The sequence below is a fragment of the Dendrobates tinctorius genome, unplaced genomic scaffold (genome assembly GCF_039654945.1).
Source record: "Dendrobates tinctorius isolate UK_male_01 unplaced genomic scaffold, ASM3965494v1 ptg000162l, whole genome shotgun sequence".
Taxonomy (NCBI): domain Eukaryota; kingdom Metazoa; phylum Chordata; class Amphibia; order Anura; family Dendrobatidae; genus Dendrobates; species Dendrobates tinctorius.
Genome location: NW_027361829.1, coordinates 33,063,018 through 33,090,185, shown reverse-complemented (window position 1 = coordinate 33,090,185; position 27,168 = coordinate 33,063,018). Strand labels below are relative to the sequence as shown.

The 27,168-nt window shown below is 43.1% G+C and overlaps 1 protein-coding gene across 3 annotated transcripts; it reads right to left on the bottom strand.

Moving 5' to 3' along the window:
• Positions 1 to 2,562: 2,562 nt before the first annotated feature.
• On the bottom strand, positions 2,563 to 27,168 carry LOC141052690 (uncharacterized). 3 transcript variants are annotated; one of them, XM_073549946.1, is made up of 6 exons: positions 27,052 to 27,168; positions 12,996 to 13,155; positions 10,734 to 12,602; positions 9,807 to 9,932; positions 3,980 to 4,090; positions 2,563 to 2,891 (listed from the first exon to the last, which is right to left on the bottom strand). In XM_073549946.1, exons 2-6 carry the CDS (start codon positions 13,144 to 13,146, stop codon positions 2,857 to 2,859), a joined length of 2,292 nt encoding a protein of 763 aa, XP_073406047.1. In that variant the 5' UTR covers positions 13,147 to 13,155; positions 27,052 to 27,168; the 3' UTR covers positions 2,563 to 2,856. The 3 variants fall into 3 exon arrangements, with proteins under 3 accessions (XP_073406047.1, XP_073406046.1, XP_073406045.1); XM_073549945.1 differs by lacking the exon at positions 27,052 to 27,168 and adding an exon at positions 26,982 to 27,032; XM_073549944.1 differs by lacking the exon at positions 27,052 to 27,168 and adding an exon at positions 24,783 to 24,938.

The window sequence follows — 27,168 nt, the reverse complement described above, 5'->3', positions numbered from 1 at the left end:
AAAATGTGTGTTTTATGGACTCACGTTGAGCCAAAAGACTACCTCATTTAACTATTCACATTCCTACATGGAGTATTCCCATCATAAAATCAAAATTGTGTTTTGCCAGCTTTGCATGGTCAGTGACAACCATATTTAAAAGGGGTAGGTGTGTAAGTGGTGTACAAGGACTGGTTTGAGCCCCATTTCCCTTGCTTGTGTTTCTACGTCCCCGAGAAGCTGGTACTTTTAATATGTCCTATAATGCTGCTATATTGTGTATGTCTGATATATTGTGTGTTATAATATTGCCATGCTGTGTAATGTATTGCAAATACATATTCCTTGTTTTGTATAAATGTAGGGCAAGTATAGGATATGGATTAGCCCACTAGAGGGGGCACAAGAGAAAAGAGGTAGTGAGGAATTAGACCATTAGGAGGGGCCTACTGGTTGTATTTTAGGGAGCTTCTCAAGTTTTGTAGTTGAGGCTGGGAGCCAGGACAGTTGTGTCCCGCAATGTTTAAGCTGGGGAACCCTGCCTTCCAGGGCCTATGGGCTGACAGTCACATGGTAGGGGCAGAATAAAGGGCAGCATCAAAATGGTAGCAGCCAACTTTGTGGGAACAATCCTAGACCTCTGGGGCAAAGAGGACAGGGAATTCCTGAAGTGGGTTGGTCTGGCCAGTCACGAAGCTGCGGTACAAAAGGCGATGGTACGACCCTGCAACATTCCTGGAGGAGTGAGGGACAGTACAGGGAAAGGTTATGCTCTGAAGAATCTTGTGCCATTTGTGACAAAATTGGATGCACTGTGTAAAGAACTGAATAAAATTGTTTTGTTAGAACTGGTTTTGGACTCTGACAGTCATTGCGTGGTATTCAAAGGAAGAAGGCCCCAGCAGACTGGAGTGGACTGATGTGCAAAGTAAGTGAATCACCAACTGCACAACAGAAGGGACAATGTGTTTATGTGACTGTAGGCCAGGGTGCAACAGAGCAGCCACTACTAGCCATGACTACCCCCCTGGCCCCTGTTACACAAGCACGCATAATCGACCAGTGGCAGCTGCTCCTGTGCCCGCTATTAAAGACTAATGAATATTCACTTGTCTCCATGCATGGGGGGGGTGGAGAGCAGTTATTTAAGGAATTTGGTTTACAATTTTTTTTCCCCTCAGACTCAGGGGTGATCTTATTCTTATGTATAAACATATGAGGGGACTGTGTAGAGATTTTTCTAATGATTTTGACATCTAGGCCTGCAATTCAGACAAGGATTCATCCTCTATGGCAGGGGTCCCCAACATGTAGCTCGGGAGCCACATGTGGCTTGCAATCTCATGAATTGTGGCTTGCGACTGTCTGCTGGCTTGGTGCATTAGCTCCAGGTGTAGCAAAAAGCCATGAAAAGCACATCTCAAAATGGTGAATTTTGTGAGTAGTCAGGCACAGAAGAGTAGATCTGGATGCACATATACTGGTCTTAGGGTTTTAGAGATAATTTAAGGATGGTGTACTAGAGACAGGATGATACTACCAGTCAGAGGAGGTGCTTGAAGCTGGATACAACAGTGTGGTGGGAATGCTTGATGGAAGAATACTGATGGGAGCGATTGGGGGAACCATTGAATCTTGGTATAATGTTTCTGTGGAAAAGCTTTGTTTGTCATTATACCCATAATAGGGGCTTTGGTTGCCACTAATGTGTGGGAGCCAAATGTGTCTCTCAACCCTCTGAGCTGGATATGCTCGCGACCCTCTGAGCTGGATGTGGCTCTCAAGGTCAGAAAGGTTGGGGACCACTGCTCTATGGTTAGGGGAAAAGCAGATTTAATCATACAGACCCAGAATCTGCCACAACATAGTAATTATCGATCCATACAAGAACATTTTATTCTTACAGATTATGAGCACTAGATTGCTGTGATGGAACGTTGATGCAGGGATCTAGTCTATTTACCCCATGTGGAGTCAGGAATACATTTTTTCCTATTCAATATGAGACAATTCTGCCTCATGGGGTTTTTATACTTCCTGTACTTTAGATCAACATTAAGTCCAGTGTTCAACTCAACCATATAGTATCTTAATTTTCTCATTTTGCCCAGATTGAGCCTTCGTGCAAATTACGTGTTTTATCTGCCCATGACAGTGCTAGTTCAGGTCACAAGGTCATGCAGCCATCTTATGCACAAGAAAATATGGTTACTACAAGGTTGCATGAAGTAGCTGTGTCCCAGCTAAGGAAGGGTGGTGTCCATCGGTTAATATATTTGCAACACCAATACAAGTCATTGGCTCAATAGAGGATTTGCTAATGTATTTAATTAGCAAAAACAGATGCGAGTTCCCCACTTTGCCAGACTATAAGTGATTAGTATGAGCCATCCCAATAGAAACCATATGGAGGTGGCACTAGCAGCCTCTATTGTGCAGGTCGAGTATCTGTTATTCCATCTATAGACCAGAGGAGCATGCCTGTGTATTGTCACCCTCTTCTGCACATGAAGTCATTGCAGAACATTTTTCAGAATGATATTCCTTTAATTTTTTTTTTAAAAATGGAAGCCACAACTCATGCACGTTTATGCAATTTTATTAGCCTTTATTTGATGAGTTTGTGATTAGTGCTATTTACATTAAGTGTTTTAAGTTTCGTGCCACTTTTTTCAATACATTTAAGTATTCATAACTTTTTGCTGTGCCTGTCAGATTCTTAGCCTCATTTTCCCTTTCTGTGCGCAATAAACCACAAGGTTACAAAAACAATTAGTGGACTAGTAGGTAGGACTCCGTTATCGGAGAAAAAGGTTTCATGCAAAACTCACTCACACAGATTAAGAAATAAATAAATACACATAATAAGCAGTTGTGTTACTTCTTGGTGCCACTTTTTCTTAAGCTGCGACCTAGAAAAATAGAAGTGAGACAGTTAGCGTTAACAACTTAGGCCGGTTTCACATTTGCGTTAAAGGCCGCAGCTAAGCCTCGCCCCCTGCCACATGCGTCCCCTATCTTTATCACTGAGGACGCAGGCTGTGCGCAGTATGCGTTTGGCGGCGCCTGCGTTTTTTTTGATGGTGCGCCGAGCGCAACCAAATTGCAACAGGTTGCATTTGGCGCTGGTCGGCGCACCGTCAAAAGGACGCAGGCGCTGCCAAAACGCATACTGCGCACGGCCTGCGTCCTCAGTGATAAAGATAGGGGACGCATGACGTGTCATGCGCCCAGAGGCGGAGCCACCGGCGGAGGCATGGCAGGGGGTGGGGCTTAGTGGCGGCCGTGCGCAGGCCGATGCTGCGGCCTTTAACGCAAATGTGAAACCGGCCTTATTCCATGTGAATCACCAAGTTAGAAAGGATTTGCGTCTCCAGAAGCCTTTACATATTCAAAACAATAGTTGTGAAAGCTGGAAATGCAGTGACTGCTCAGTCTTAAAGGCACATTGGGGGTGAGCCTTCATGACATCCCCCTGCTTGAGCTTTGAAATGCTGCAAATTTTCTGTACAACCCTCCTCCCCTAAGGTATATGGCCAGGAGCAACATTTAGGCTACATGGAAATGTGGTCTTAAGGGGAAACTCACCCTTTCATCCCCCCCCCCCCCCCCCATGAGCTGGGGCTTTTCTACAGCATTCTGTAATGCCTGCGCACTGCAGTACTCTGCACTGCCCTCAACAGGGCAGGCAGTGCGCCTGCGCAGGAGCCACTACAGGAAGGAAAGAAGAGGACAGCATCGTATGAAGATGGGAGGCGCCAGACGGTGATACCCATTGGACCATACGCCAAGGTGAGTATAATCGAATTCATTTTTCAGGCTACATCGGAGGCTCATCTACAGCATTACAGAATGCTGTAGATAAGCCCTTGATGTTGGTGCCAGCAGCTCATAGTCAAGAAGAGAAGAAGAAAAAAAAAAAAAAAGACAGGATTTCCTAAGCTTTTTCTTGGTACCAAGTTGCAAAGTGGATTCAAAGACTTTATGTAAAGTTGTATACCTCTGTACAAAAAGGACTTGGGTATCTCCCACGCTTCTACTTCTTCTGTATCCGTTCTATTTTGTTTTCTTTTAAAAGACTTGAGCGTTCCCTTCTTTTTTGGAGGCTTGTCTATAACAATAGAAATTAAATATTAGCATTCTCTACATTGTTCTTGGAAACGGTTTTCATAGTCTTCACCAAGCAATGTTTTCCTACAAGCCATTTAATAAGCAATACAAGCTATGACAGGAGTGCTTATTTTAGTGCTACAATTGATCACTGGTGGTGTAGAAAAAAAAAACTAAAGTTTACACTATATATTGCAGTCATTATATAATTTTTGCATGAAGGCTGCATCAAAATACTGCAAGTGATGCATGCATTTACAATGCAGTGAACTAATGTAGTTCATTTTTCAAATGGGGATGGCCTTAGAAGAAAAAAAAATAAAAAGGTTATCCATTTATTAACAGCCAGATTATGCCTCCCATTGTGCCTCAGGTAGAAATGATATTTTGGTGCATTGTGCTGCAGTACTGGTATTCTCTACAGCACACCGTTATTCCATATGACCATGAAAAGAACACAATTTGAAGTGATCCAAAAATGTTGCCATTATAGTGATAATGTGCAGTGTCCTCCCTGACACAATCCCAACTTTGATAGTCCATATAGCATTCGACCAGCAGTTGAACCCTTCAGCAGAAAATTTGCTGATGTGTACAACTCCCAAAAGGGACAGAGGAATCTCTGGTTCATTTCAAAGAGGAAGGCCAAAATTCCAACAATACTTACCCAGTAAGAGGGCCAGGAATTAAACTGTACAAGTTGTGCGAGAGTTCCTCAGGGTACACCAACAGATTTAGGGTCTGAAGGGAAGGACACCCAGACTGACCCTGCTGAATGCCTCCCTGTCCTGGGGGTGAATGGGAATTGCTGCACCTACTGCTGGATAATAGTTATCACATCTACATTGATACTTTTACACCAGCATCCCACTCGTCAAGACCCTCCGTCAGAGGTACAGTTGCGTGCAGCACCAAGCGGGGATAAAAAAAAAAAAAAAAAAAAAAAAAAGTCCTCCCTAAGCCACTAATTGGGAAACTGCTGGGAAAAAGGTGAAAGCAGAGCCCAATGCAGAGGCAACATGCTGGTGGTCAAGTATAAAGACAAGAGGGATGTCCTCATCTTTCCACCATACAGTGACAACAGCTCCCTTGTAAATGTCCGAGATACCATAACACAAGTCCCAAAGCCAGATTGTAATTATTTTAATCCAGGATTCATGGAGGCAGGGCTGGCATTAGGGGGCAGGCAGGCCAAGCAGCTGCCTAGTGCCCCTCCAGGGGCCCCCAGCCAGTTGCCACTATGGGGTCTGTGAGTAAGAGAGACCCGGAACCACCCCCCACATTCAACATATCAGCTTCATAGATGTTGATGCAATGAGAGGAGAGCACGTCAAATGACGCACCTGCGCCCATCAATCCCCCGCAAAAATACACCAGGGCACCAATGTTTGATAAACAAAAGGCCATGATGTTAAGAGTAACTTATTAAATCTTTATATTCATTTATGGTTAGTTATCATAAGACCAAGTCCACCCAGCCAGGCTGGGCGATTTTCCCCCCCTCTATTTTGTTACGATGCTAATTAAAGTTGAAAGAGGGAGGGTGGGCGGGTGTGGCTCTTTTGCAGGTTTAATGAGCAGCTGACAGAAAACTGGGATATTTAAAGACCAAAATCATCCTGCACTTTCAAGTTAAACCAATCAGATAAAAAAAAAGCGCTGTTTTTAACAGGAAGAATAACCTGCTTGTAAATTCACAGCTGCCGAGTTGAACTTTTGACTTCAAAGAAAACCATAATACAATTAAATACACAAAAAAGGTGGGTGGGAGTGAGGGTTTGTGTTATGAGACCCCCATTATATTTGTTATGGGGAGGCTTTGTTATACTCCAAAGAATGGTCAGTGCATTATACTATATCGAGGACTGCCGGTACCCATCTGTCAGGAAATATGAAGTATTTCCTATTCTAGTTACACATACAGATCCGCCTGTTGCTCCTACCTCAAGTTAGTTCAAGTATTCTAACACTGAGCATCTCAAGCTGCAGCCCCCTCTTTCCCATCCCTCTTTCTCCCTGTTGGAATGGCACATACCCACAGGCAGAGACTGCAGATAATTCGATCCCACTTTCTCCCCTCCCTCGGGAATGTGATTTATGACCAGCTTAGGCTAGCTTCACACTAGCGTATGGAGGAGCTGCAGACTGCTGCAGGCTTCCTCAGCGAAGCTCCGCCCCCACCTCCTCCAGACAGCTCCGCCTCTAGAGGCCTGCGTACCCCATCTTTAGCATTAGGTACACAGGCCATGCCGATGAATGTGGATGCCTCCGCATGCATAGTTTTGTCGGTGTGGCAACCTGCACCAAATACAGCATGTAGCATTTTGGTGCAGTCACTGCACCGTGAAAAAGATGCTTGCGCAGGCATCCACATTCATCAGCATGGCCTGCATACCCAATGCTAAAAATAGGGTACGCAGGCCGCATGCCGACTGAGGCAGAGCTGACTGGAGAAGGTGTGGCTGGGGCGGAGCTTCACGGAGGAAGTCCGCAGCTCCTCCATACGCTAATATGAAACTAGCCTAAATCAGGCTGTGTTTAAAGTACATGTCTCATTTGTGCATTTCAACGCGACTATAATAACAGAGTAACCATAGAGGCAGGAAACTCATTTTTGGAATCTACGCATAGTTAAAGCTATTCACAGTGGCATTTATGGGCTTCTGAGCCCACCAGAAATCAAGAAGAGGTTATATGCTTCCCAGTAACAGATATACAATGTTTGGTATCAAAATAAAGGTAATGTCATAAGAAAAAGGATACCCCTGTTGTCTCATTGTGAGGTTTATGACAAACAGTAGTTTCTTAACTTTCTAAAGGGGTCATCCAGGGCAAAGACCCTTAGTTTTGGGCAAAGGTATAAAGCTCAGAGGCCCAGGTAAAGGCCCCCCCCCCACTCCACATGGCTTGCCATGGACTGATAAGTGTAAGTTCTTATTTTAATACACTTTATTTTGTAATTGTCTGTATATACTGTATCTTGTCTCTTTGTTAGTTTCCATATTTTTCTAAACACTGCCTATCCTTTCTGGAGTAAATCAATAAATTTACTAGTTTTGTTTCTCCTTCTCTATAATGTACCGCCACGACCTCCATGCTAATTACGCTACCATGTGGTTTGGCTCCTGACCAGATATTGATTTTAAATGTAGAATGAGGAGCTGGTGGCAGCACAGTGCTCTGGGAATTTGGGAGACTGGCAGTGATGGAACAGATTTTATGTGCATCACCTGCTCTGGGTCTGTGAACATCCATACCACCTTCACAGCAGAGTGCCCAATAGCCAGTACACAGCAAGGCAGCCTTTCTGACTACTTATACTAGGTGTAGTTCTGTAGTTCCCTGACTGACCTGAGGGTAAGGGGGGGGTGCCAGAGAGCTGCAAGTTCCAAAACAGGAATTGAAGGTGGTTATATGACCCACAACCACTAATAGTAAATCTGTGACAATTGGTGGGATATAATAAATCCCTGACAACTGGGGGCAACCTCACACCAACAATTCATTACACCATCATTCTTCCTCAGCCGGAGTAAAGAGGCCAGGAAATGAGCGTCCAATGACTTCAATATTGTTGATCATGCTAGTTTATCCCAGCACATGTAAATACAACTGAAAGGTTTGTGTGATGGTGCAATATGTGACCATTTGGGCCCCCCCCCCCCCCTTTGTCTAAAACCAGCCCTGCATGGGGAGAGGGTAGATCTCAGATCAGTTCCTCCAACCATACAGTGCCATGCAAAAAGCTAAAGTATTCCACAAAATAATGGGCGTGCACAGTACAATGCTTTTGTGCCATTGCGATCTGCAGGCATTACGGGGACCTTCCTTAGGTTTCAGGAGGTAGTCATAAAGGCCCTAATGTTTGGCACTCAGGAAGGTGAGGGTCCCAGTACTTTGAAGCTGATGGCACCAGTATTGTAACAGGTCAATATTTTTCAGTAGAGGTTTCCAAACAGTGAAGGGAAGAACACAAAGTACAGAGTATGCTACAAGAGAGAAATATGAAAAGATCATTTACCATTGTGAAAACTGCACTGGGAAACCTGGCCTTTGCATTAAGAATTGCTTCAAAGCATACCATATGGTCATAAAATACCATTTTTGCTTTTACTGTTGACACAACTGATGTACTCGGCACAATTTACAACACTACATAAGTTCACACACCAGTTAAACCAAAGTATTAGAATCATTAATATAAAACTGCCTCTAGATTAGACCCCCTCAAGGAATTAGTTTCCAAAATGGGGGTCACTTTGTGAGGGATTTCCTCTGTTTAAGTACATCAGTGGTTCTCCAAATGCAACATGGCATCCGTAATGATTCCAGCCAATTTTACAAATAGTTAAAATTGTACTCATCCCCTTCCGAGCCCTGCAGTGTGCCCAAACTGTGAATTTTTCTCATATGGGGAAATCTGCATTCAAGAGAAATTTCACAAGGGTAACAGGATGACATGAACCACAACTTATTGTGCAAAAAAAAAAAAAAAATTGAGGCATCTGCTAATGAATGCAGTAAATTTCATTCAAAGAGTCAAATGGCGCTACTTCACTTCCAAGCTCTGCTGTGTGCTTAAACAGTGGTTTTCCCCCACATATGGGATATCAGCATGCTTAGGAGAAATTAAACAAATGTTGGGGGTTGTTTTTTCCTGTTATCTTTGCAAAAAAACAAGATGGGGGTCCAAGTAAAATTTCTTATGAAGTTTAATTTATTTTTTCCATACACATTCCATTAATTCCTGTGAAGCACCTGAAGGGTTAAACTTCTTGAATGTGGTTTTGGACACCTTGATGGGTGCAATTTGTTTTTATAATGGTATCACTTATTTTCTACCTGCCGGCACCGCCATCAGGGGCTTATCAACAGCATTCTGTAATGCTGTAGATAAAGCCCCCCCCCCCCCCCCCCGATGTAACCTGAAAGATAAGAAAACTAGTTAGATTATACTCACCCAGGGGCGGTCGGGATTCTCCCATCTTCTAACAGTGACATCCTCTTTGCTGCCTGACATGGCTCCTGCACAGGTTGAGGGCAGAGCAGAGTCCTGCAGTGTGCAGGTGCCGGGAGAGGTCCAGCACCTGCACACTGCAGTATTCTGCTCTGCCCTCAACAGGGCAGAGCAGTGCACCTGTGCAGGAGTCACGACAGGCAGCAAAGAGGACGTCACCATTAGAAGATGGAAGGCACTGGACTGACACCCATCGGACCGCCCCCTGGGTGATTATAACATAACTCATTTTTCTTATCTACTAGGTTACATTGGGGACTTATCTACAGCATTACAGAATGCTGTAGATAAGCCCCTGATGGCGGTGCCAGAAGCGGATAGGTGAAACATGGGGTGACAAATGGGCTGACAGATTACCTTTAAAGTGACTTAAAATATGACATGGTTCTAAGGAAAAAAGTTTTAAAAGTTAGGGTAATGTAAAGTAGACATGTGGAAAATACTATTAACTATTGTGTGACAAACGGCATAAAAATGAAAAGTTTGAAAATTGTATGATTTTCACCAAATTTTCCATATTTTCACTAATTAATGCAAGTCGTATCAAACAAAGTTTACAACCATCATGAAGTACAATATATCATGAGAAAAAAAGTCTTAGAAGTGTTCCAGAGTTATTACCTCAATGTGACAGTGGTCAGGAAAGTGGAAACAGGCTTCAGGGTGAAGGGGTTAAGAGTCAATCACATGACTTAATTACCTTGCTCTTTGACTTTGGGTGGATCTTGCAGATAATATGTAGGTTGGGAGAATTTGGGCTTAGCACCTCTTCCAACCCAGTACTCTTCAACAGTTGCCCCAGAGGTTTTCTTTTGATGGTGTTTTCCTGATGGAAGCAGAAGATACTGAACCATATAAATTATATAAATTTCTAAACATAGAAATGTGTCACTAAAATATAGTAATGTGTACATAAAACCTAATTCTTGATTTGTGCGACCAATTCAGGCATGGATTACGCATGAACACTGAGCATTTTGGTGCACACTCTTGAAGGAACAAAACACTTCAAAACCATTTCAGGAAACTAAGCTTTCCCCCCCCCCCCACCCCCCCAAGAGAGGTGTGATAACACCCTAATACAATCACAACCCTCAGACATCAATGTATTGGTTTTAGTGACCCAAACTTGCATAGAGCCCTATGGTGAACCATGACCATGTTCTGTTCCATTGACCCACAGGAGGTCTAGGCATTGCAACCACAATATAGAGTATGAGTATATATACCGTAATTTTATTTTTTTTTTTCTTTACAGCCATGTGAATGCAGTTAAATGCTGTGCAGAGAAAGTTTAAAGTGGAGGGACTGCATCTTTGAATACCACATTTTCATGACTTATGAAGCATACAACCAATTAACAGTACTACATGCAAGGTAGGTTGATCGCAACAAACCAGACAGATCAGAGAAATTCTCTAATTTGTGTATTTAAGAGTTAGTCCCATTAACATTCATGCATTTGCATCTTTGATTAATCTTGGAGAACTTAAGAATCTTTAGTTTGTACAAGGCAAGAAAATGATGAAAGAGCTTTGTACAAGAATATTGATTTTTCCAATAGTCATTCTCCATGAAAATGAGCTGTGAAAGGAGAAGACCAAATGCTCTTCATTATTACACTTACCACCCATTGGCTTTTGCAGAGACTTCTTCTGTTCAGTCACCCCTTTGTAAACCTTCTCCGGTTTTTCATAGGCGACATAATCACTCTGTTTTGGTCGGTGAATCTGCCCTAAAGCTTCACTTGCTCCTTTTTTCTTCACATGTAGCTTTTCTCTGACAGGAAATCCAACAAGCTGGGTTGGAAATACACCTTTTGGAGGCTTCCACAAAATTCTTTTTTGAGCAATCTGCTTAAAGTAGTTACCTTTTCCAAGCTGCAGCTGATCATTTGGAAAGTTTTCTTGAAAGTAGTATTCTTCATTGTCACTCTGATCAAGATTATCCAATTTCTCTTCTTCTAATACCCAATATTCTTCAGAATCCTCAGGTTCGGACAGGGATTGACTCTTCCTTGGTTTCTTCTTTATGGAATAGAGCTTCCTTTTGCTTAAACCCCTTACAGGTACACCAATTTTGCGATTTCTGCTTGAAACATCCCTAACCTTTAATCCAGAAGAGCCATAGCTCTTCTCATATTGACTACTGGCATTCTTCAGAGGCACTTCATCCTCTTTTAAAGAGCCGCTGCTTTGGATTTTTTCCCTTTCACTACTCTCTGCATGCTTTCGGAAAGCATATAAGCCTTTCCTAAGCATGTAATCTGGGACAAAATAGGAAACTGAGGCATTATCCATGGATGAACCTTCATCCCTGGAAGAAAGCTCCTCAGAGGTTATACTTAATATGCTTGGCCGCTTTTGTTTTCTCTGAGACATATACAAGTCATAATCATAGTTTGTTTCCAAATTATCAAAATAAGCCATCCATGTTGGTGAAGGCAATATAGTCTTTACAGAGTCTTCTGCCCACACACTAGCATTTGTTGACTTCACCTCACCATTACATGCAGATTGGTTTGAAATTAAGTTTTCAGAACCAACTTTTGGCCCAATTAACAGTTCTTCGTTGTCCGTTTCTTCAGATGCCTCACTTCCCTCAGAGTTTACTTGGTCATCACCTTGTTGGACATTATAAACAGGATGGACCACTTCAATCTGTTCCACTAAAACAGATGGAGGTTCATAGTCTTGAGAGGCCTTTACTTTTATATTTGGTATGGCTTGTTTACTTGACTCCCTGGACTGTAAAAGGAAGGTCTGGGTTTCTGATTCATGCACATCATCTACGCTGAGGAGTTTAGGAGATGCAGACTGCTTATTCTCATCTTTGTTTGAGAAGGACAGACTTTGTACAGCAATCTCTTCTCCTTCTGCATGAGGGCCGTATAGTACACCCTCACAAAATAGATCACGCTGAACTACATTTTCAGGTATGTCTTTAACAACTGCCACATCATATATTGGAATGGTTTCTTTATAAGACTTCCACATCTGTATGGCAGCAGGAGAACCACTTCCATACTCTATTCTTACCTCCTCTTTCTCAAATGCATAACTTCCTGGAGGCATGTTGCCGAACTGTGATGGATTGCAAGAACTTTTGTGAAAGTCCCTTTCAGACATTACAGGAGCTGGCAACATTGTCATTTCAACATTCTCCAAATTGTTTTCATTTTCTCTGCCCATACCAGATGAATGGGATACCAAATTTCCTGCATCACAGTCCTTACTGTCTGTACCCAGGTGCTTTTTGGTTACATACTCTGGCTGTCTTGGGTCTGTTTGAGTTTCTTTAGTTTCAGTTCTTCTTCCTGGACTGCTGTAATGCCTAAATCGTGTGGCATGGTAAAACATGGGGGAAGGAGGATGGGCATTAAAATGAGGTCTTCTACTCATTCTCATGTTCATTTGATGCTGGGGAACATAAAATCCAGGGTACTCATGAAGTGCAACAGAGTAGTATGGGAAATAAGGATTCCCTCCTCTGAAGCCTGAAAAATATAAAAAGAAAATAAATATGGTAGGAAGGGTGATTGATATTGTCACATTTAAATCACATGTATGGAGTTAAATCTATTTGGCTACCTTCACACGTACTTCTACTTATTCCCCTCTTTAAATTAGGCCGTAAAGAGAAAAGCCTAAGTTTTAACATGCCTTTTGGCCTTTGTGTTCCTTGTATTTTAGTCCCTGCATTTTTTTGCATTACAATTCATGCAACTTCGAAAAAATAATCACATAATGACTAACTACAGTAAATTAACACCAAAAAGTCAGAAAAAGTCCTGTGTATACATTGAGATGAATGCTTCTGTATCGATTCTCAGTTTGGGTTGCAGCATTTTGTAAAATCCACTAGAAAAAAAAAAAAAAAAAAAGCCTACCTGGTCCAGGAATGCAGTATGGATTGTACAGTTGACTTAAATACCAAGGATTTGGGAAAGGTAGTTGTGCTGTTGGTTGTGCATAGAAGAAGGGTCTCTGTTGGGATGCAGAATACTGCCCATTTTCCGAAGGAGGTGCTGCAGTGTTCATTTTTTCAAACTACAAAAAAAAAAAAAAAAAAAAAAAAAAAATCTACAGTTAATATACACAGGAGTAAGCGATGACCTGCTGTTTTCATAGGAAAACAGTATTTGAGTCCATCACCCCTGAGAAGACAATTAAACCACTTAACGTTAGTAGTGTACTTAGCAAAATTATATATATATATATATACACATATATACACACACATACACACACACACACACACGATTGTCAGTTTTTTTTACAAAAGATTTTGCATGCAAATGCAACAACTTTTGAGTACCCTGAAGAGGGCCAAGGGCTCAGTGAACAGTTCCACCCCACCAAAATTTGCAAACTGAAAACTCATTTCAACTGACAATAAGCAGCTCTACACGTCCGCAGTGATACGGATCATGGTTGGGCTCCTGCAGTGACAGTGTGCACGCTCATCACTGACTTAATCTACAGTACCAAGCAGAGGTCGCATACAGGCGCCGGTGAAGAGTGCACACAGAGTGTGGCTGGGCTCTCAGTATCACTGCAAAGGTAGAATCATGTAGAATTCAGGCAGCGCTTGCTTGAGAACCGTCAGCCTACTTTTGACAAAGTGCTCAGCATGCAAAATTAAAGGGGGCAGAACATTGAACCAAACCCTTGTTCACTCATTTGCATACAAAAATAATTTGTCTGGCAATGAAACCACTAAATTCTATACCAAGTGTATGATTTTGTATACTAGTTTATGGTGGCAAGTCCCTTACATCCATGTGCAAGTGGTTCCATAAGGCCTCTTTCACACATCAGGTTTTCGCCGTCAGGCGTGATCCGGCGCTTTTGACAGAAACCGGATCCAGCGAAATGCAATGCCGGATCCGGTTTCCCCCCCCATTAACTTGCATTTGCGCCGGATGGCCATGCGTTTCATCTGGTTTTCGCCGGATCCGGCAATGTGTCGCGATCCGGCGTCTGGAAAAAACGGCTACTGTAACGTTTTTTTGTCTCCGGCGAAAAAGCCGGACCCGCCGGATCCGGCGCGTCCGGCTTTTTCACACAATGAAAGCCTATGAGCGCCGCAATGCGCCTGATCCGGCGAAAGCCGGATCCGGTGGCCGGATCCGGTTTTTTTGGTCTGAGCATGCTCAGTAGCTCTGCCCACAAGACATATATAAAAGCAAGACAGTGGGACCCACAGCCACACCCAACATGCCACCCAAGAAAGCAACCAAGCGCAGCAGGAGAAGGCAGGAGACCACTGCAGCACCATCAGCACCACCACCACCCCAAATGGAGCAGCAAATGGAACATGCTGAGGAGGGGAGTCCAGCAGCAGATGAGAGACGGTAATTATCAAATCCCCCATTCCTCCAAACTAGGGCCATGGAATATCAAGATATTCATTGGCCCTTTGTTTCTCTTTATTCAACAGCCGCCCAAGAGATGCAGCAGCAGCAGCAGAAATGGCATCACTGGCAGCAGCAGCAATACCCACAGCCATGGAGTCTGGCCATCAACAGGACAGCACATCTTCTGGGAGCCCTCCCTCGCATCGTCAGCGTTTGACGGTAAGTTTTTATTTCCAAAATCCATCATCTCTGTAATATATGTCTATTCATTGCCTTTTATTTCAAAACAGGAATCACAAGATGAAGAGGAGCTCCCAGAAGAAGAAGGAAGGGGTGGACAGACACCTGGAGTGGGCTCACAATTGGTAAGTTTTTTGCATCAAACGCAGAAACACAACATCACACTACACACAACACATAGAAAACAATGTTCTGCAGACCACACACAGCAAGCAAATGCCTACATCCAAAGACATAACATTTTTTGTTTTCTTCTCTAGTCTTCCCAATCTGGTGCTCGGCCAAGAGATCCTCGCAGTGCCTCCCAGGGTCGTCGGCGACAGCAACGCGGCGGTCACCAGCGTGTAAGTATAAATATTTTTGCTTTGTTTTTTTTGCACTTTATTTCATTTCTTTTGTGGAGGCTAATTATGTTATTTTTGTCTTTTTCTTTAACAGCCTTCACAGCGTGCTCCCGACTGACAGTGAGGATGAGGACTCGATGTGGACCACCTCATCGATCTCGTCAGAGAAAGGGAGCCGCTCTGGAATATGGCTGCCCGCCGCCACGCTGACCTTATCGTTACCTGACGACTCTGGGAGGAAATCTGTTTGCTCCTTGTGGGCCGCTGGGAGGACCTCGATGTTCGGGCCCAGATTAAAGAGCGTAAGTATATACAGTACCGGTTGCTTGATGTAAACCAGTGTTTCCCGAACTCCAGTCCTCGTGGTCCCCACGGATCATGTGTTCAGGATTTCTATTTACTATGGAAATCCTGAAAACATGACCCCTGGGGACCATGAGGACTGGAGTTTGTGAAACACTGATGTTGTATACTAACCACTCCTTTCTCGTTTCAGGGAACAGAATTGTGAATCGGTGGCGGTCTGTGAGGGATCGTTTCAAGAGGGAGTACAATAAAGAGATGCGGGCCCTGAGTGGATCTGGAGGACACAGGAGCAAGTACAAGTACGCACAAGCCCTGTCGTTCCTCCGGGAAACAATGCTCACCAGAAGGTAAATATTACACACCACATGTGAAAAAAAATGTTAGATGTAACTTTTTTTTCAGCCAGGGCCATACCATGTCAGTATTTTAATTGTTTTTTTTTCTCTTTATTCCACAGCACGGTGAGCAGCACTCGGGAGCCTGAACGATTGGACCCTTCTGAGGCGATCCCTGAGGAGACCGGCACCGAGGGACACTTCGACCGCCCCGGTACATCTGCACCTTCCCAGCCTTCCCACACATTTGACCCATCTGTCCCATCCACCAGCACAGGAGCATCGTGGCCGCCTACATTACATGAAGCTGCTGGTGAGGAGATCGCTTTCCCTTTACCCCACCCTTCTGCCCCTGCCACCTCTAGTACACCTGCGGGTACTGGGCGGCAGCGGCAGAGGGGTCAGGAAAAGAGTTATGCGCCAGAGTTCTTGCATCTGAATGCATCTTTCCAGAACTGTCTAAAAGTCTTGTCAGAGCAAATCTCCGCAGGCTTTCAGCAGATCAACTCCAGCATTCTGGAGGTGAAGACACTTCTGCAAACCATGCATTCAGAAGCAAGATCTTCGCCAAACCACACCTTTTTCAGGTCTGTTGTGGAGCGCATGGCAACACTATCTCCTACCCAGCAGATGCATGTAATGCATTCGTGCCACGGTGCTCTACAGCAGGTTACCTCCCAACCTCCACCTCCCACCACTGTAGTTCCTCCACCTGCACCCGCTCCAGCCACTTTCCATCCTCCCCCTCCTATTACATCTGCACCCCCTCCAGCCACTTTCCATCCTCCCCCTCCTATTACATCTGCACCCCCTCCAGCCACTTTCCATCCTCCCCCTCCTATTACATACCAGCAACCTCCCCAGTACCAGACATCTCCCCACTTCCAGCAACCTGCCCCGTACCAAACTCCTTCCCCATACAACTTTCCATCAACATCATCTGCTCCTACAGTCCCTGCCCAACCCTCCACTCCACCGCCCACCACCTCTTCTGCCTCCCACATGTCCACCCATTCTGTAGCTTTTTCCACACCTTCACCTCTAACTGTTCCTTCCCCACCACGATCCCAGTCCTCTCTCCACACACCCAGTGTCGAAGTGTCCCGCAGCCCCTCCAGCAGTATTTCCACCCCACACTACACAGATTTGTAATGTGTTTTTTAATAAAAAATGCCCATTGGGTTTAAAACCTTTGTTAAAAAAGTTTTTTGCACTTTAAAAACATTTTACAAAAAAAAAAAAATTTAAATGAAAGTTAAATTATCGTTTCACAATGGTTGCCTGTCATTTCTTTCTGCGGCGAACTATGTTTAAAAAAAAAAAAGGTTAAATACAGGGTATTTCAAAGGTAAAAAAGGTATTCAAAACCAGGTATATAACTGTGGGTAAATTTTAGCTTTTTGCCACAGTTGTGTTCCTGGTTGTGTTTGAAGCAAAGTATTTCACCTAAAAAGTTGTGTTTATTGTTGGTGATTTCCTAACAATGTACACAACTTTTGTTAAAAGGTGAAATACTTTGCATAAAACACAACCAGGTACACACCTGTGGCCTAAAGCTAAAAATAGTAAGACCATGACAAGATAGCCAACTTTGGTTGGCAAAGGTATATACTGTTGGTCCAGAAGGTACACAAGTTTGGTTAGGGCACAAATCTTTCACACTGTCATCCTGCCTGTGTACTCTGCCTTGAGGTGACATAAAGTATAGTGCAAAATTGTCCCTCATTACTGAAACCGTCACAGAACTTCTAGTGGTAATATTTCCAATGACAACATCCATCTTCGCCAGTAACTTGCTCTTCTCTCCAACCTGCACTTTCTTCTCTACAACCTGTCAAAGAAGGGCTGTAGGAACATGCTATATATAGTTTTCCAGTAGCCAATCCCGTTCGGAAGGCCACAAGGGTCAATTTTAAAAACCGGATCCGGCGTAATCCGTCGAAAAACGGATAGAAAAACGGATGAACCGGATGAGACGGATCCGGTTTTGTCTGTCAAGAACAAGACGGATCCGGCAGAAAACCGGATCCGGCACATCAGGTTTTACAAAACATTTGCCGGATCCGGCATTCCAGCACGACGCCGGATCGCTCCTGACGCCGAAAACCTGATGTGTGAAAGTAGCCTTAGTGTTTTGTGGTGACAAAACATTTACAGCACATGGGAAAACTTTAATAAACCCAATACTTTTGTGACCAACTGATATAGGAACAGTGCGGTGTGAGGAGGAGCAGTGAGGTTAACCCGGCCTGTGCACAGTTCTAGCATAATTTCTTACAACTTTTTGTGCGCAAACATTTTTTTTCTGCAAAATTGCAGCTTTTCAGTGTTATGCAGCCACTTTTCAAAAGTCTTGGTGAATGGGATGCAGCCAATCAAGGCTGGATATAGACAGTTTACACTAGCACAGGTTTATAGCCCAAATGTATGCCAGCTTGTAACTGGTTGAGACTTCAGGTCAAGATAGAACAAATATGTTTAGTGAATCTTACTAGAGAGTCCTTAGCAGCATTTAACATGCTAGCAGGGGGCGCTCTGTTTAATTGCCATAACAGCCAGGGGTCTGCTCAAAACCCCTGTTTGTCATCACAGTATTCTTGTGGAAATCAACCTGTGGCTGGCTGTTGGAATATGTTTGGTGCAACATCCCCATTCCGGTCTGTAAATGTTCAGTTGCTAGGTTTGTATGCTGTTCATAAAGTTAAAAAAAAAATAAAAATTCCAGAGGCTCACACAGGGAGAGAGCATGTGACTATTTCCTGTTTTCCCTGTGTCTGTATGAGAGAAGCAGCCTGCTGTAGATGATGCATAGATAGACACAAATGATTTAGTCCTGATCTATTATGATCATATATTGTTCCTGAACAAACAAGTTCTGCTGTCACACGCTTGGAGAGTATCCTGAATAATCTGCTGCCAAAAGGTTATGGGCCCTGAGTGACTCAGAACCGCAGAGCAAAAGCAGCACACACCAACAGAAAAGATGTCCACTAGCAGCAATCATGTCAAGTTCCCAGTGCCAAGCCTCACTAACCAGAGCTACCAGTCCTGGAAATTCAAGGTGAAGATGCTGCTCATAAGAGAAGGTATGTGGAAATATACTCAGGAACAAGTGCCTCATCCATTATCAGATGATTGGCTAGAGAAGGATCAGAAAGCACAATCTCCCTCAGTGTAGATGATAATCAGCATGTGCATGTATGCAAGTGTGCAACTGCAAAGGAGATGTGGGATGAGTTACAGAAAGTGCATGAAAGATCAAGTCTCAGCAATAAGCTTTATCTCATGAGAAAGCTGTATCAGTCTAAGCTAAGTGATGAACAGAATATGCAGGACTATATAACACCCTAGAGATTGTGGAGCATCTCAGGGGTATTGTAGAAGAAATTAAAGATTTTCATGTTGCTGCATTTCTATTAAGTGGTCTTCCAGAGAGTTATGACACTTGTGACTGCACTAGATGCACAGCCAGATGAGCTGACACTAGAGTATGTTAAAGGCAAATCTGTGAATGAATTCAGAGCAGAAACAGCATTAAAGACACAGGATTTCCCTAAAGGTAAGATCAATCTAAGAGAAACTCATGAATGTTTCAGCTGCAAGAAGCTCGGCCACCTTAAAGCAGACTGCAGAATTTGGAAGCAAGAATGAGTCAGCTTAAAGAGCAGAACAGTCAATGGGTTAAAACAGCTGTAAAAGGTTCTGCATGTGTTGAAGCTGCATTTAATGCCAGTACAGGCCTATCTGCAAAGCATATATGGTATATATTCTGTTATGAATGGGTCACCGAGGAGGATGGCAGGAATAGGCTAGGCCACCAGGAAACCAGAAAGGTTGGGAACTTAGCAGATTGCAGACCCCTAATCCTTAACACCACAACTAGCAGTCGTGGGGCGTACCTACGATGCCCTAGATGCCTCGGCACAGCCAGAGAACTAATTAAGCCTAAAGCAAGAAAGGTGAAATCTAAACTGCCCCGGAGTAGAACCCCAAAGAAATAGATAGCCCCCAAACATATATTGTCCGTGAGACAAGATGAGGCACAAACACAGGCAGAAAATAGACTGAGCAAATGATGGGGCCCAAACTGTCTAGATAGGATAGGAAAGGAAAGACACTGTCTGCAATCATGCAAAACCCTAAAAAATCCAACACGTCTGATGTACAAAAACACTGAGGTCTCATGACCTCTCCCCCACTATATCAGCATCCTGGTGTGAACTGGCAGCAAAGCAAAAAAAGAGACTAATAACAGGACTAAAACTGACACAAGCTGTAACAAATGGAGCGGGGTCCAGCACTGCCCCAGCAGAGAGCACACTAAACCTTCACAGCAAAGCAGAAAGGCAAAACCAGATCAGATGCAAAGGATTATCAAATGAACAACTTAGCTGAAAAATGCAAGATCAGGCAGGAGACAGCAGACCTCAAAATGCACAGGAAGAAAGCAATCTCAAGCAGCAACTGAGGGAAGCCTGCTCACTTATATCCTCCCAGTCAGTAACCCTTGACTTTCCAATCATTGTCAGGTGGCAGACTTCTGTCAACCCAGCCAGCTCCACTACCCGCAATAACCACCAGAGGGAGCCCTGACTCAGAAGTCAGATCAAGAGAATTCACAAAAATATTCGTTTTGGAGCAAGCAGTCATTTGACAAGTGAGAATTTCTTCACTGACCTTAATGAAAGTCAGAAAAGGTCATCTTAGCTAGTGGTCACTATATGACTTCAGAAGGAGTAGGAGACTGCTTCTTCCACTGTCCCATTTCTTCAGCACAAAGCAGAAAGATCCCAATAAAGGATGTTCTGTGTTCCCAGTCTTGAAAGCAATCTTGTCAGTAAAGAAGCTCAAGCAAAAGGAAAAATCCTTTATCAGCTAAAATACAAAGTGTACAGTGCTAGACAAGATCTACCTAAGAACTGTATCCACGTATGGCACAGACCCAGAAGCAGTAAGGAAGCCAGCTCAACTTGCAAATGGTATTGAAATCAACCAGTGTAGTCAAATGATGAAGTGCGCTAGCTGTCATAAAGGGAAGATAGCCAGAAAATCCTTTCATAAAATAAGCACGACTAGATCTGCACAGCCACTTGATCTGATACATACAGATGCATGTAGTCCAATGAATGCTCAAACTCCCTAGCAAAGAGGAGATATTTTATCACATTTATTCATGACTACCCCGGATATACAGTCACCTACCTGCTTCACAGTAAAGGCCCCTTTACATTTAGCGATGCACCAGTGATTCTGACCACAATATGACCCGGTCAGGATCGCTGGTGCATTGCTAAATGGTCGCTAGTGAGCTGCCAAACAGGCAGATCTCACTAGCGATGCAGCAGCAGTCACTCTTACCTTTCAGACACGGCGAGGGTGTCAGACTTCCGCCTGTGCCCATGGCTCGCTCGTCAGCAGGAAGCAGACGAGAAATGGACCAGGCCGATCTCGCGCGATCAGCGATAGCCAGCAGGGGAGCCGGTCGGAGGCAAGTATCACACGTAACGATATCGCTAGTGATATCCCTGCTGTGTCACAAAATCAGTGACGCGATATCGTTATGTGTAAAGCCCCCTTTAGGGTGAAGTTCCACAGAGACTTGAATATCTTGCTGTAGTGTTTAACAAATTTGGAAGAATGCCAAAAGCCCTGCATGCAGATAACAGAACCAAATATATAAGTGGTAAGGTGCAAACCATTTTGAAAAAGGATGGAATCATGTTCGAGACAACCATTCCATACAACCCAGAACAAAACGGCATTGCAGAGAGAAAGAACCGTACTCTGTAAAAGTGGAAGTAGTATGTTGTTTGATGCAAATATACCTACAACATATTGGGGAGAAGCCATCAAGACAGCTTGCCATCTTCAAAACACAGTGCCAGGTAAAGCCACAAATAAAAACTCCATATGAGCTATGGAACCACGAGAAGCCTAACCTGAAGCACCTCAGGCTATTTGGAAGCAAGACATTTATACATGTTCCAAAAGACAAACTTTCCAAGTGGGGATCGCATGCAAAGCAAGGAGTCCTGGAGTCCTACAGCAACTCTAGGTATACAGTATCCTGCACCCACAGACCAACACAGTAACAATCAGCAGAGATGTGATTGATAAAAACTCTATCGATCAAATTCCATGACGTTTCCCCTTATTATTTAATCTAAGAAGCAAGAACGTCAATCACCAAACCCAGACACCAGAAAGAAAAAAAAAAAAAAACAAAAAAAAAAAAAATCACTGAAGTGTGGATAAGCTCTGAAGCCTCCAAGGAAGATAAAGAACAAAGTCAACCTCCAGTCAGGAGATCAGAAAGGCCAAACAAAAAGGTATCCCAGCTAGACACCTTTCTTACATGGTCAGAACACTTCTTGAACCAGAGCCACAGTCATGGCAAGAGATGCAAAATCTGCCTGGCCATGGGAAACAGAAGTGGATAAATGCTGCTAATGAAGAGATGGAGTCCTTTCACCAACACCAGACATGAGACATGAGAGCTAACTGAGCTACCACAAAGAAAAAGAGCTATTGAAAGTAAGTGGGTCTTTAAAAACAAATGACTCAGAAGGTAAAGTTCACTGGTTTAAGGCAAGATTGGTCGCAAGAGGATACTCACAGAAGTATGGTGAAGTTTATGATGCTACATTTTCTTCAGTTGCGAAGCAAACAACATTCAGAACTTTAATGTCCGTAACTGCAGTTCAATAGATGACAGTGAGATTTTGACATCAAAACAACCTTCCTACATGGTGACATTGAAGAGTTGAACATGAGCCAACCCGAGGGATATATTCAAAAGGGTGAAGAGCACCTTGTTTGTAAAATGCAAAAATATCTCTATGGACTTAAGCAGTCGGCAAGAGCTTGGCACTTAAAAATGAACAAAGTTTTAATGGAAATGATTTAAGAAAATCTCAAGCTGATCCATGTTTGTATACAAAAAACGTAGCGAAGGAGTGGATGCATGTTCCCCTATATGTAGACGATGTGATCATGTCTCAAGATGAAAAGGAAATTGCAAAGCTAGGTGAAAATCTCAACAGTCACTTTGAGACCAAGGACCTTGGAAATGTGCCATTATTTGTGAATCCAAATCCAGAGGGAGGAAGATGGGAGTTTTCTTCTCAAAGTTCTAAAATTTCAGCAATACTAAACTAGTTTGGAATGTCAGAAGCCAAAGCTGTATCAACACCAATGGATCCATCATAAAAGTTGGAAGGAAAAGATCTGCTACCCAGCAATGAGAGAGTTAGAGAAGCAGTGGGGGCACTTCTATACATAGCAACCACAACTCGTTCAGATATCACAGCCACAGTTGGAATACTCTGCAGACATGTAAGCAAACCACGCCAAATAGACTGGAATGCAATTAAGAGAATTCTTCAGTATCTTAAAGAAACTCATAGGCTAAATCTTAATATATCTGCATCAGGAGATCTCACTCTCAGATGTTATGTGGATGCATGCAGATTGGGCTGGAGATTCAAGTGATTGGAAATCAACAAGTGGTTATATGTTCAAGTTAAGAGAAAATTCAATTTCTTAGCCCAGCAGAAAAAGTCAGTCGCCTTAGCTTCTACAGAAGCAGAATATATGTCTGCTGCTTATGCAAGTCAAGATATACGGTAATTTGGCGAAAACAACTTTTGGAAGATTTTGGTAAGCCATTAGCTCAACCAAAGATGCATTAAACTTGCCAAAAATGAGAAGATTAGTGCAAGGACTAAGCACATTGATGTAAAACATCACCACTTACGTGACTGAGTGGAACGTGGTGTACTTGAATTTGTTTATCACGAGTCTGACAAGATGATAGCTGATTGTATGACAAACGCATTATTAAAAGCCAAGTTTGTGGACCTCAGAAGTGCAATGGGGACTAACAAGATAAGTAGTTGATGAGTCGGGGTGTTGGAATAAGTTTGGTGCAACAACTCCATTCCTGTCTGAGTGTTCAGTTGCTAGATTTGTATGCAAAGTATATAAAGAGTAAATAAAAAAACCCTCCCAGAAGCTCACACAGGGAGAGCATGTGACTATTTCCTGTATTTCGTGTATGAGAGAAGCAGCCTGCTGTAGATGCTCCACATATGGAGACAAATGATTTATTCCTGATCTATTACGCTTACTATTGATCCAGATTATTCAGGAATCTGGAACAAAGAAGCTCTGTTGTCACACGCCTGGAGAGTATCCTGAATAATCTGCTTCCAACACTGGCATTTATAGGGGTCTGGTTTAGCCTTACTCAGTGCTAATGCAATTCTGTGTATAGCACAAGTGTTTGCAGCTTCAAGTCTCCTAAGGGTACTGACAAATCAAATTTATTTTTGACCACATTAAAAGTTACGAAAGGAGTTAAAATACACAATTTTGATATTGCTGCGATCATAAGAGTCCAATCAAAATGTAAAGTAATGTGATTGGTAAATGGTGTAGCAAGAAAAAGAATTTAAATGCCACAACAAAAAATAAATGGCCATACATCAGCTTGGGGCAAAACACACACACGATGGAAAATGCTAAGGGTAGGTGCACACGGTCAGTAAACGCTGCAGGTTGGACGCTGGGTCCTTGTGCAGTGTCCAACCTGCAGCAGCCAGATGTTACAGCATAGTGGATGGGATTCCAAGAAATACCATGCCCACTTTCCGTGCACAGATGTCTGCGGCACATCTTTCCAGACCACAGCATGTCCATCTTGCGGAGACATGAGCCTCCGCAAGATAAATTTCACCCATGCAATGTATTGGATGCGGTGCACGGTTCAGTGAACACACATGGAATCACCTGCATTCAAAAGCCGGCAGCGTTTTGGACGGAGCGGACTCGTGCCAAGTCCAAAGCGCTGCCAATTATTGACCGTGTGCACATACCTTTCTGGTTCTCAGAAGATGGCACAGCAAGGATTTTTTTTCTTTAACCACACAAATTCAAAACTATCCATGTTTGGTATTCGGGTAATCAGACTGACCTGGAGAATCCTATTGCCAGGTCATTTCTACAGCAAAATGGACACTAAATAAACCTAAAAGGCAACTGTAAAAAAAAAAAAAAAAAAAAAAAAAAAAAATGTAGGCAGAGATGCTTACCTGTCTAGGCCTCAAGACAAATGTACTATCAGGGTGAAGCGGACCCAAGTAAAGAAGGTGGCTACAGTTGGGCCCAGATGGCTCTGTAAACTGGCCTCTGCTCACAGGATGCATTCTAGTTAGCACTGGGAAGCCCGCCATAGGGCGTCATTAATAGGCTTTAAGCCAGATGCTCTGCATCCTGTGTGTGAACAGTGCCGTATACAGATTGTATTTGTTTGCACTGGTGTACCAAAAGGCCAATCCCTGATTGTAGGCTGGCTATCTCATCAGTATTATTGCACCTGTGTAGCCGCCATCTTCGGGTCCACTGCACCCTGATAATGCGTTTGTCTTGAGGTCTAGTCAGATAAGCATCTCTGCCTGTTTTTTTTTTTTTTTTTTTTTTTAGATTGGAGGATTTTCAAGTCCTCCTTTTGTGGTTTTATTTTTTTCTTTTTGCCAATTTCACCACACTTGGGAGTTTTTTTCCCCCCTACATCATATTAAAAAATTACAACTTGTCTGGCAAACAAAAAAAAAAAAAAAAAAACTGGAGTCTTGAGCCACTAATTTGTGTTGTCATTTTCTGGAAATTAATTACTAGAACTAACGTGTGAGATTTAGTAGTGAAACACGGTACAAATGCCAAACTCTGCTACAGAAGATCAATGGTTTTCTCATATTAAAAAAGACTGGTGAATATTTTTATAGTTGGAGTCACCTGCATATGTATAAAGCCATGTGAACATTGTTTATTTTTCAGGCATTGTTTCAGCAGCAAAAAAATAAATAGAAGTCACAAATAGTTGGGTTGTCAAGAGGCCATCTTTCGCTAACCCCTTCAGACATCAAAAAATACAAAGTGTTTAATGTGACCTGGCTATTCTGCTGGAGGTTTCTGCTTGCACGATGCCACAAACTAAAGTTTACAGGGAAACCCAAAAAGACAGACATGCATGGCATTTTCTCTGCAGCATTTTAAACCAAAAGCACCATTTCCTGAAGAGGATTGTATACAAACTTGTCAGGCTCAACTGAGTCTAAGATTGTGTGATCAAATACTTCGCCAAATTCAACAATGGACTGGCAATAAAAGGCATTGCATTCAACATTCACACAGAGGATGCCAACTCTGAGTCCACATTTGGGGGGGGGGGGAGGGAGGAATATTATATATATATATATATATATATATTTCTAAACACAAAAAAAAAAACCCACGAACAACACACACACACACACAATCAGTGAGTAAGGCTCTCCAAAACATTGAGTCGAGACCCGATGTAAAAGAACCTGCTCAGTTGTGTAATAAGGTAAGCCTGTCACGTTTTTACCAAACCAGAACAGCTGCAGGGGGGGGGGGGGGTATATGTCAAAGATTTGGGGGACTAAACTTCTTGTGGAGCCAGTGTTTGACCTTGTTGATTAAGTTTTTATTCATGTCAGACAATTGAGCCAGTTATTTTAATTAGACATTACTTTGGGAAAATCTGAGAAATAGAAAGCCATACAGATGTTTTAGGCCAGGATCACACATGCAAGAAACACGGCCAAGTCTCGCAAGTTAATACCCGGCACTGCGGAGCGGAGCGTGTGGCCGCATAGCAATACATGCAGTTGAACGCTCCGCTCCCGAGTGCCAGCGGCAGTGCTGGGTACTAACTTGCGAGACTTAACCATATTTTTCACATGTGTGATTCCGGCCTTACACACAAAATGGCTGAGGAAATATCACATCACCATACAGAGAACACTCGTGCGACTCTCAGTAGGGATAATAGGAACAATTTTTCTTACATTTAGTGTGACTCCAGCCTTAGGCCAGGACTATTCAGCAACTTCTAACCATCACAATGTGAAACCATGTTGTATGTTCTAGCCACTTTAGTTCACTTAATAGCCACAACAATAATAGGTCAGCATGTACCTGCTGGTTAGTGGGGCCTGAATCCATTAGCATTATCAAAGCTCACAAGAATTCCCATAAGGATACATGTGAGTGGGTATAGGGTGCAAGCACTTGTCTATTTACACAACACCATTCAATACTGAAAATCCATGAAACAGTTTTGTGTGAATTAAAAGCACCTCACAACATCTGCTAGTCAGGCTGAATGGCCTACTACACATAGACATGCACCTAAAAGCAAACCAGTTTCCCAGTAACTTCAGTGAGGACAGCACCATACCATCTACTAGGATGGCACCTCTTACCTGGTTACATCCAAAAGCACAACTAACTTTCCACCATTACCCCCTCACCTGCTACACATTTATAAATTACCTCACTCTTCCTGACCACCAATTAGTTGGCAGATGAGGATAATGGAGTTTACAGACAAGTCTCCACATTCAGGTTTTCGGTGCAATTTTTAAAGCCAAAACTGGGAGTGGATTAAAA